This window comes from Zonotrichia leucophrys, unplaced genomic scaffold (assembly GCF_028769735.1).
Source record: "Zonotrichia leucophrys gambelii isolate GWCS_2022_RI unplaced genomic scaffold, RI_Zleu_2.0 Scaffold_136_121556, whole genome shotgun sequence".
Taxonomy (NCBI): domain Eukaryota; kingdom Metazoa; phylum Chordata; class Aves; order Passeriformes; family Passerellidae; genus Zonotrichia; species Zonotrichia leucophrys.
In genome coordinates this window covers 89,940-101,335 of record NW_026992341.1, presented here as the reverse complement: position 1 = coordinate 101,335, position 11,396 = coordinate 89,940, and the positions used below count along the sequence as shown (strand labels likewise).

Here is an 11,396-nt window from a genome sequence, read left to right as displayed (position 1 = left end):
TGCCATGGTGTCAGCAGAAGATATTGAAGCCTTCCTGCTCAGGGCATTTCAGTGCCAGGCTCTCACAAGCACCCACAGCTGCGTGGGTTGAGCTGAGCATGGGGCGGTGACCTGCGCTGTGTCTGATTCCCCTTCCTTAATAACAGCCTGTCTTGTAGCTCTTTTCCCTTCTGCTGCCCTTGCAGAGCCATCCACAAACACATTTTCTCCCTCAGGCCAGGGAATGTCCCATCATCAATCTGTCCCAGCCTGGGTCTGGAGCTCTGTCCCTTGAGTGCAGTCCTGGGTTCCTTGCCAGCCCCTCTCCAGGCTGTTCAAACAGGAGGCTGGGTTAAACCCTTGCCCTGTCCTCAGTTCTGAATCCTCCTGTGCCACTGAACAAGTTTCATACTGTAATAACCGAGCCCTGCTCATCCATTTAGAGGCTCTTTTGGTTGCCAGACTTGAACTCTAGGTGATCCTCCTGTTTTCATCAGTTTTCAGGCCTCAGTTCCCATGAAAGCTATGTCTGCACAATTCTGCAGAAAATAAAGGCCACTCTCTGGCCACTGGGTTTAACATTTTGGCCCAAGAATTCCTTTGGCAAGACCCTGTTTAACATCCACCTATAATTCAAATTCTTTTTCCCTGTCTGGAAGGCCCAGGCCAGCCGCCTCAGTTAATCTTCATTTTAACACTTGAAAATTCTGTGTTTCCTCCTTGTGTCCATCCATCCAGTTTGTTGACTGGCAGGATAGGAGTGTTGTAGGGAGACATCCTTGGCTCCAAAAGCCCTGCCTTTAACAGGGACTCAATACCAGGCTGTGAGCCCTTCCTTCCCTCTCTTGGAACAGGGTATTGGTTTTAGAAACCACTTGTCGTGGTTGCTTTAAAGTAATTTGTAGAGGCTCCAAATCTAGTTTTCCCTATTTCCCTGGGACTGCTCTGCTTTGGGGTTCACTTCAGCATAGGCCTTGTCAATCTTTTCACTCAAAGGTAGAACAGAACTAGCCTCTGTATCCCCTTTTACAGTATTAAAACCCAGCTCACAAATTCCTTCCTAGATAATTACAAACACAGGAAGAAGAAAAACAAATTAATTTTATTCAGACCTATCCCCCACAGCTTCTAATAGTGGTTGAACAAATCATACCTGCTCATCTTTCCCACTCATTCCATTAAAAATTAAAACATTCCTTTACTATTTTCCCCTTTACGTCTAACATTAGAGTGGATTGAGAGGCCCCTGTGTCCATCAGGAAATGCCTCCTCTCAATGCAGACCCACCCTGAATGTTCTCAAGGGCTGCAGTGTGGAGGGTCCCTGGTGTGATGGGAGCTGTGACAGCCCTGCCAATCCATGTCCATCAAGGGGTGGACTTGCTGGTGCTGAGGGTGCTGCTGTCTGTGCTTGCAGTGTCCTTGTGCCCTGCAGCTGGAGCCCTGGTTCCTTGCCAGGGGCTGTTTGGGTGGGCTCTCCCCTGCCGAGGAGGGCAATGCCTCTGCCAGGTGCTTGTGGCCGAGCCCGTGCCCTGGGTGCTGGGGCCCCCTTGGGCCCTGGGCTTGATCCCTCAGGGGCTGTAGGAACTGTGCCCTGGCCTTTGCCTTCAGCTTGGCCTTTTGCTGCTCCCTTCTTGCACTCACCTGCTGTGCCTTTGTGCCCAAGTGCTGCAGGGCCTTCTTGTGCCCCTCCTGCAGCCCCCTCAGTGCCTGTGGGTGCTTGTCTTGCTTTACAAGAGAGGTGTCTGCTCGGGAAGGCAGAAAAAGCCTCTCTTGGAATGGAGAATGCAAACCTCCTCCCTCTTAATTTTTAGACTAGTGAAACCAAAGGGGTCTCAGGCAAAGATATGGGAATAGGAATACCAGTTCTTTACTAGTGTGTATAATAAAGCAAAGAAACAGCAACAGCTGCGGCACTGACAGCAAACAGAGCCCGGAGCCAGTCCCGGCCTTTGGGCTGCGGCGCTTTCCCCTTGGGTGCAGTTCCGGGCACGGCCGGCAGGGGCGCTGGTGGCTCCCGCGGGGCGGGGCAGCGCATCCCTCCCATGGGAACCTCTGTGAACGGAAATAGAGCAATCCCTTCATCTAACTCTTTCACTTTTTTACCTTCTATGGCCTTTCTCCCGTGTTTTGGGAAAGAATTTGGAGAGGGCTGCCTTTTAACTGAGCTCCTAGTGTTTCGATAAGGTGCTTCCTGTAGAGAGAGAGAGTTTCCCTGAACAGCCGGAGCTGTGGTTACCAAGGGGACGTAACTCAGAGCAGGACGGGGTCAGGGGAGGATATCCCGCCGAGGCTCGGTGGGAGTGTGGGCAGGGTCTGCTGCCGGAATCGGCAGAGGGGGATCTTCCCGTGGAGCCCGAGGCGGAGCGTGGGCAGCCCCCCCATGGCTGATGGCGGCTGATCCGGCAGCTCCCGGCAGAGCAAAGGCAGGTGGGAGAGCCCGGCAGCAGCGGCGGTGCCCAGCGCAGGTGGCACGGGCAGGGCAGCCGGGGATGGGATGGCTGGGACCCGCCCTGGGTGCGGTGGGCGCGGTGACCTCGGAGCAGGCGGCAGGACAGAGCAACCCCCATCTTCCCCAGCATGGGCGGCAGAGCGGCCGCGGGCCAGGCAGTGGGAGCAGGGCACACAAATTGAGCGAGAGCGCCGGGGCGGGTGGAGCTGCCCTGGGCAGTGAGGCCGCACCTGGGATGGAAAGCGGGGCAGGCGGAGCTGAGGCGGGCAGCGAGCCGGGACCGGGACAGGCGCCTCGGCCGCGAACGGAGGGGGCAAGAGCTGCAGAGGATCCCACTCTCTTTCTGATTTTTCCTCTTGTTCTCTTCCCTTTCATTTCCCCTTTTTTTTTTCTTGTTTTTTCTCTGGCATTTCTGATGCTTTAAAGATTTTTATTCTCCTAAAATCTCCTGTCTAACATATGGCATATTCTCTTTTCTTCTCGATTGAACAGGATTACTTTACAAATAAATCCACAGCCTAACAAATCTAAATTTCTTCTTGGATACTTTGAAATGGTGGACGAGCTAACTCACGACCTCCTAATGTTGTTTTTCTCAACACCTTTTACTTATTCTTTGGCAAATTAAGCCTCTTTCAGTTACTTGCTTTGCTACTCCAAAAATCCCAATGCATGCATAGCTCCTTATAAAATGATCACAGAAAGCTTGAGTACCCCAGTGGGTTTTCTGATGCATGTCTTCTAATATTTTCCTAGTAAGCACATTTTATTAAGTAATTGTCTTCCATCAAGAAGTTTCCATTTCCCTGATTTATCTTGTTCACTTCCTGTCTTGTTTAAGTAATTTTTCTCGGCTTCCCTAAACTTTGGAATTTCCGGTTTTTCCTTGTTTGGATTTCATACTAACATAACTGTTTTAGCTCCATTTTCTGCTGCATCCTTAGCTTTGTGATCTGCCAAATTATTTCCTCTTATTTTTGGGGTCTTTCCCTTTTGGGGCTCCTTAATTTTTCCTATAGCTATCTCTTTTAGGTATTTAAATGCCTCCAAAACGTCTAAAATAAGTTACTCATGTAGTAATCCTTTTCTTCTTGTAATAAGTAATATTTTCCTTTCCAAATTCTTTAAAGATTTGTACTACTCTAAAGGCATACCTTGAATCAGTATACATAGTTCCTTTATTTTGTGTTAAATATTCTAGTGCTCTTTTTAAAGTATATAATTCACAAGTTTGAGCTTACTAGTTTAAGGTTAATTTCCCTTTTTCCATAATTTGCATGTTTTTCCCATCGACTACTACATACCCTGTATTTTCTCCTTTTGCAAGGAGCTGTATCTCTGTTAGCTAACATAACTCTCAAAGGACTGGTTTTTTTTCTTTTTTTCCCTGTATCCAACTTACTGTTTTTCTGTCTCATTTTTCAAGATCTTATCTATTCATCTTCTGCCTCTGTTTTTCACTTTCACTAACAACCTAAATACCACTTTTCATTCAACTACACACAGAAAAATTAAAAAACTTTTTTCTCACACTACTTTCAGTACAATACACCTCCCTCCAAGGAGATATAGTGAAGCTTAAAATAGAGAATATACATTACCTATACTTTCATTCATCTACATTCACTCACTTTTATTTCCCATTCTCTTCCACACATTCTTTCCCACCCTCAGGACACAGAGTGGATCCCTGTTGACAGAGAATCGCGGGTCCCTGTGGCCCCCCCTCGCCTTGGGGTGGCCTCTGGGTCTCAGTATCTCCGGGCCTCCTGGGAGGGCCCTGACTCTGCTGCCTCCGGTGCCGTTCCCCTGTGAGGCTGATTTGTGTGTCACTCACACTCTTTAGCCACGGCCCCCTCACACGCCCTGGGGACAATGGCCCGTTTGCAGGTCACCTGTACCTTATGCCAAAAGCCCCACACGCCCAGGAGAACAATGGCTTATTTGTGGGTCACACACTCCTCTTTCCACAGCCCCCCTTCCCACCCACCCCGGAAGCTGAGGCTGATTGTGTGTGTGACTCACTCTCCCACACAACAAGACAACAATAAGGTACCTTTTGTTATAAATGATCAAATCGAGAGCCAAACTTATAAGAAAATTTAGCAAAGATTTATTAATTTTTCTGCGAGACTGAAGTTCGGTCATCTACACTACCACAGCCAAGGGTCAGCGTCGAGCCCGGGTTCGGTGCTGGGTGAACACGGATCTGACCTGCGAATGTCAGAGTCTCCCCCTGTTCACAAATGCTGCCTGACACGGCAGCGAGTTCTTTTACAGTTTATTCTGCTCGAGGCAGAGATGACCGAATGTTCTTTGTGTCTCTTCCCATGCATAACCTTGGCTTTACCTGTGCATTGGTGGACAAAGACTCAGTCCCGGTGTCTGATGTTGTCAGTAGACTCCGGGGAAGTCAGCATTCACATGCATCAGGGTGGGGCTGTGGATCATTGTGGTAGCTGTAATCGACGAGGCGTTAATCACTCTTGGCTGGACCTGGTGACCCGGGGAAGCCAGCGATTATCGCCCTGGAAGCTTCTGTTCTTTCATTAAAAACCCCGATGTTTATCTCAACCAAATCCAGGAACTGGATGTATATGAATAAGACACTGCTCCTGGCCAGGATGGTCAAAAGACATAATGTGGATTTTACAATATTTTATACATTAGTAGCATTAATTATCTGTACCATATACTACACTTTCACATCACCTATTACAAGTTTCGGTGTTTCTGGCCAGTCCTGGTGCTCTTGGATATCCCTCAACCCAGCTGTGCTGTCCAAGCCCAGATGCTCTTGAGCATATCCTCAATCCGGCAGAATTTTGCTCAACCGTGGATGCTCTTGGAATTTTAATTCCTCAACCCAGCAGGTTTTAATTCTGGATGCTCTTGGGCTCTCTTATCCCTCAAACCAGCAGAATTTTTAGGAGCCCCTTTTGTCCCGTTTCCTAGTGGATTGGGCTCGGAAACTCCTCTGCTCCCTTGCTCCGAGGGGTCCAGCCCCTCTCTGAGACCCAGTCCCAGTTACCCCGGGGGATTCTCTCACTCCTCTTCTCACTCGCTGTGTCTCTTTACTGGCTGCTTCCCTCGAGGAAAGTTGGAAACGCAGCGTGGGAGACTCCAGCACTCACTTGGCAGGTCTGGGACAACCAGCCCTCCTCTCATTCACAGCCCAAAGCAGAGAATGAGGGGAGAAGGGAGCCCGGGAGCCCAAACAGCCCCGGCATCCCGAAAGGGGGAGAGCAAAGCGGGGGGAGCTTTTGGCATTGCTGGGACTGCCAGCAGCCTGGGCAGGGCGGGCACCGAGGAGAAGGGGGACCCCCAATCCCAGCGTGACCCCAGCAGCTGGGACAGGGGGAACCCCCGAACACCAGAGGGGAGGAACCAGGGACGGGGAACTCCTGGGAGGCTTTTTCAGGGCTGAATCTGGGTGTTTGGGAGGTTTTTGTGGAGCACTGATGGCCGCTGACTTGTAGAGATGGACTTGGGCAGAGCGACCTTCAAACTCAATGTGTGTTGGGGAAGAAGGAAAGCCTTATAAATACGATTGTCTGGCAAAAGATTTTGTGAACATAAAAAGTATAAGGAAGATTGAAATGAAAGCAATATCTGAGATACCTCAGTTAGTGATCAACTGGAAAACAATGGTGTGGCCCAACTGAAGGTAATCCCCTTTTGATGAAAAAATTCGCTCTTCTTGCAGACAGATCCAAGGGTCAGAGCGGACCCCACTAGCTCAATAAAAGGGGTCCAAAGAGGAGTTTTTAGAGTTTAAAATGTAACATAGTATGGTGATGTAATGATTTTTACAGGCTGTATGTAAATGCTCTAGTATTTCTATCTTGTACTAGATTGGTTAGTGAGAAATAGAACATTCAACACAGAAGAAGATTTAGTGTATTGTAACAGGAACCTTACTCTTTTACGCTCTTCTCCTCTTACTCTCTCACCCTCTCACCCTCTCTACCCCTCTCTTCTCTCGGGCCTGCTCCGAGCTGTGCCTGGCAGCTCCAAGCAGGGCTCTGCACCCAGGCCCTTTGCAATAAACCGCAAGTTCCACGCCCTGGCTGCAGAGCTCTCTCGTCTCCGTCCGTCCCGACCGTCCTACCCCCCGACACTCCTACAAACGCTCTCATCCCTTGTTTTCCCCAAACCAGGATTGCCCATTGCCAGCCCCAGAGAGGCTGCGAGGAAGAGCGAGGAAGAGGAAGATGGCCCGGGACACTGAGGCAGGTGAGGAGGAAGTCAGTGCCCCTTTCCCCTCTGTGCTGCTCCATCTCCCAGCCCAGCACGGCCCCGGCTGCAGCTCAGCCCTGGGGGATCTCCTTGCCCTTGCCTGTGGCACGGAGGCAAATCCCATCCTGTCCTTGTCCTTCCTCCCCCAGAGCAGGAGCTGAGCATGGAGAGCAGGGAGGACAAATGCCCGCGGCAGAACCTGGTGGAAGAGGCCGTTTTGAGCGGCTCCACGGCGCAGGAAGCCAATGGGGAGGAAAAGCCCCGGAGATGCCGCACGAGGAGGGGCTGCAAACACAGTTGGCAGGGATCTGAGGGGGAAAGAGCCAGCCTGGGCCGGGAAGGCGGCCGGAGATGGAGCCAGAGCTGGGGGCTGGTGCTCCATGAGCAGCTCCATGGTGGGGAGAAGCCCCACACGTGCATGGAGTGTGGGAAGAGCTTCAGGTGGAACTCCGACCTGATTGTGCACCAGAGGATCCACACTGGGGAACGGCCCTACGAGTGTGGGGAGTGTGGGAAGAGCTTCAGCCGGAGCTCCATCCTGAACGAGCACCAGAGGACCCACACTGGAGAAAGGCCGTACAAGTGTTCAGAGTGTGGGATGTGCTTCTGCCAGAGCTCCAGCCTGATGGTACACCAGAGGACACAGAGAGAGGAGAGGTCCTATGAGTGTTCCAAGTGTGGGCAGAGGTTTAAGACCAGCTCCAATCTCCTCCAGCACTATCGGATTCACAGAGAGGAGAGGCCCTTCCAATGCCCCGACTGTGGGAAGGGATTCAGGCAAAACTCCCACCTCATCAGACACCAGCGCATCCACACAGGGGAGAGGCCCTACGAGTGTGATAAATGCAGGAAGAGGTTTCCGACCAGCTCCCATCTCCTCCTGCACTATCGGATTCACACAGAGGAGAGGCCCTTCCGCTGCCCCGACTGCGGGAAGGGATTCAAGCACAACTCCACCCTCATCAGGCACCGGCGCATCCACACTGGGGAGAGGCCCTACGAGTGTCCCCAGTGTGGGAAGAGCTTCTCCAGGAGCTCTGCCTTGACCCAACACCAACGGAGGCAGCACTGAGGGAAGCCCTGCGAGTGCCCCGAGTGCGGGCAGAGCTTCGTGCGCTGCTCCAGCTCCATCCCCCACTGGAGGAGGCACTTTGGGCACAGCCCTGGTCACTCACATTCCCTGTGATCCATGTTGGGAACACACCTGGCTGCTTCGCCTTTTGGTTTGGCCTCTGCTTCACCTTCATCCTTTAAAAACACCCAAAACTGGATTAAATGAAGGAAATTGATCAAATAGATAGATCTGAAGTTCCATAATTGCTGAGTTGTTTTAGAGGGAATTTAGTATTTGGGGACACGTTCTGTGTGGAGTGCTGCTGTTGCTAAGAGGCAGGAATTTGATCTCACCCTTCTTGTGTTGCTAAGAACTCCTCCCCTGACCCCAACCCCAACTCCACCCTTGGGATACCCTATAAAAACTCCACGGCTCTGCCTTTGCCCTGTCTTTGGGGGATAAGAAATGGATTCCCAAAGGATCAGCCCTTTTTCCACTGGATTACAAAGGATCAGCCTCATTCTCTACTGGATTCCTAGAGGATCAAGCTTTTCCCACTGGATTCACAGAGGATCAGCGCTTTTCCACTGAATTCCCAAAGGATCAGCTCTTTTTCTACTGGGTTCTCCGGGGATCAGCCCGTTTCACACTGGATTCCAAGAGGATCAGCCTTTTTCACTGGATTCCCGGAGTATTCTCACACTGTCATTGTTGTTTTTTTGTTTTTACTACTGCATTTGTATTTTTAATTTTTCCTAATAAAGAACTGTTCTCTCTACGCCCATATCTTTTCCTGAGAGCCCCTTAATTTCAAATTATTATTCTTATTATTCTTCTTATTATTATTATTTATCAATGGGAGGGGGTATATATTTTCCATTCCAGTGGAGGCTCCTGAAATGGGGAGACACCCCCAAGGTCGGGCCATGTAAAATAGTTCCGGAAATATGTAGATTAGTTTTTGGATATGCATGAGGGTCTATGAATATGCAACAGACTGATGTAATAAAACCAGAATAATTAAGGGATGTCCCCGAAAATAACTGGGGGGTCTTGGTGGCCATAACAACCTTTGCTCGAAGGTCCTCTCTCCCCTTACATCAGCTTGTTGCCTCTTCATCGACTTTTTGTGTATCCATAAACTGCTTCACCTATTCCAGGAACAAAATTGGCTTCATCTGGTTTGGGGGTCCCATCCCCCTCCCAGGTAAATTTGGAGTGTCCACTCCCCCTCCCAGCTCAGTTTTGGGATCCCATACCCCTCGAAGCTTTATTTGGGGGTCCCATTCCCCTCCCACCTCAATTTGGAGGTCCCATTCCGCTCCCAGCTCAGTTTTGGGGTCCCACCCCCCCTCTTTTCCCTGCTCTCTCCTTTCCGATCGTTCCTCCAGTCCTCTCCCCCGTGTTTGGTTTTGGGGGCTCCAGGCCCCTCCTGCTCCGTTTTAGGGTCCCGACCCCATTTTGGATTAATTTGGGGTCCCCAGCCCATCCCCAGGGTCACCTTCCCCCCTCCCCAAATTCTGCTCCTCGCAACTGATGAGTCGTCAGCGAGACACGCTCTGATTGGCTGGAAATTACCCTGCGCTGTCTCTGAGTATTTACCGCAGTGAGAGGCCTTGGTGTGTGGCTGGCAAGTGATGAGTCAGAGTCGGGCCGGGCGCTGATTGGCTGAAAATCGCTGAGCGGGGCCAATGCTCTGAATTTGTGCCCAGCAAATGGATCGTCATCAGTGCCGCGTGTTCTGATTGGTCGCGATCTGTTTTAGGGTGGGGACCGAAAGAACTGGTGTTTCTTGGGGTTTCTTTGGGTTTATTTAGGGTTTGTTTGTGGTTATTTATGGAGTCTTTAGGGTTTTCCTTGGGTTTTACTTGATTTGTTTTCTGTTTATTTGGGGTTATTTGGAATTATTTGTGTTTATTTGGAAGTTTTTGGGTTTATTTGGGCTTATTTGGAATTATTTGGGGTTCTTGGGAGTTATGTTGGTGTATATGGGATTTTTCTCGGTGTACTTGAAATCATTCGGGGGTTTTTGGGTTTAATTTGGTTTTCTTTGTTCGTTTTTTTTGGGGTTATTTGGATTTTTTTTGGGTTATTTGGGGCATTTTCAGGTATTTGGGGTTTTTTTGGGTTCTTTGGGGTTTATTTCTAGTATTTTGGGGTTATTTGGGTTATTTGGGGTCACGTGGATTCAAAAAATCCGGGAATGTGTCTGCTGCAAAAAACGGGAATTTTTCCTAAAAAATCTTCAGTTTTTCTCCAAAGAACCAGGAATGTCCCTTAAAAATCCCGGACTTTTCCCAGCCAATAGCAGCGCGCCCCGCCCCAAACCAACCAATCACCGTGGGTCTCCCCTCAGGAACACCGGCCTCCCCGTGCGCCTGATCCATCCAGTCACTGCACGGCTCTCACGCGGCGAACCAACCAATCACTGCACGCACCCCACAGCTACTCCCGCCTCTCTTGAGCTGAACCAACCAATCACCGCGCGTCTCCCCTCGGCAACTCCTGCCTTCTTTGCCCCATGCAGCCAAACACCATGCACCGCCCCGCCCCCCCATGTCAGTCACCGTGCCCTCCACGAAACCAACCAATCACCGGGCGTCTCCCCCCTGCAACTCCCGCACTCCCTGCGCCGCTCCAGCCAATCAGAGCCGAGCCTGAAGCAGCGCCTCCTGACCCCGGGGCCGGGCATGGAGCGGGCGCCCCCTCCCCCTCCGCCCCTCGGGACCCCCTCAGGGACCCCCGGGAGCCGCCCCGGGCTCGGGCGGGTCCTGCGGGAGGCGCTGGAGAGAGCGGGGGAGGCGCTGGGAAAGGACGGGGGGCTCCGGCAGCTGCTGAGGAGGCGCAGGGACAGGTGAGGGGTCCTGGAGGGGTCGTGAGGGGAATATAGGGAGGGGTTTTGAGCAGGTTTGGGGGGGATATGGGGAGGGTGTGGGGGAACTTGAGGGGGTTTTAGCGGGGTCTGGGGGTGCTGGGGGGGCTATGGGGGGGAATTTGGGGAGGGGTCCTCGGGGGCTGTCACGATCCGTCGTCATGGGTTTCGTGATGGTTCGTGGATTTGATCTCAGGGTGCACAAAGAACCGACATGGTACAAGGGGGTTTGCAATGATAATCGAAACAAATGCACCTTTATTGAATGAGCACAGCAAAATGCGATAGAGGGATTAAGGGAGAGAAAAAGATGGGGGAAGAGAGAGACAAAAGAGAGAGAGAGAGATAGAGAGAGGGGATAGAGCTGCCAAACGCAGAGACGAAGTCCTTTGGTCCAGTCCAGTTGAGGGTCTGCCTGTTACATCGGGGAGATCTCGAAGTCTCTCGCTAACTCAGAGGTTTTGATTATGATAACTTTATTGGAAATTGCGAGGGGGGGATACAGATACAATAAGGAATAGTTGTAACAGATAGTCCATACTCTCAGCAGTAAGCGAGAGCCATTGTCTTCTTGGTCCAGCGGTCACAACCTGCAGGCAAACATCTCGCTTTGGTCAGCTTGCCTCCCCCACACACCTGCCCCGGGCTGGGGGTTTCAGTCCCAGTCCTTGGAAGGAGCAGAGGGGCCTTTTCACATGGGGGTTCCATGTCTCAGTCCTTGATGGAGAGGCTCCTTCCATCTCAGTCTGTCTGTCCCGGTGGTTGTAAAACAGGTGAGGGTCTTCTGTGGGGGGACCACCT

At 51.2% G+C, this 11,396-nt stretch overlaps 1 protein-coding gene across 1 annotated transcript in view; it reads left to right on the top strand.

Moving 5' to 3' along the window:
* Nucleotides 1–6,636: 6,636 nt before the first annotated feature.
* The window catches only part of LOC135460963 (zinc finger protein 850-like), an 89,491-nt gene continuing 84,731 nt past the window's right edge, over nt 6,637–11,396 (top strand). The window contains exons 1-2 of the mRNA XM_064737943.1: nt 6,637–6,666; nt 6,819–7,730. Coding sequence (XP_064594013.1) covers nt 6,645–6,666; nt 6,819–7,730 — 934 coding nt within the window. The 5' untranslated portion in view covers nt 6,637–6,644. The remainder of the gene's footprint in view (nt 6,667–6,818; nt 7,731–11,396) is intronic.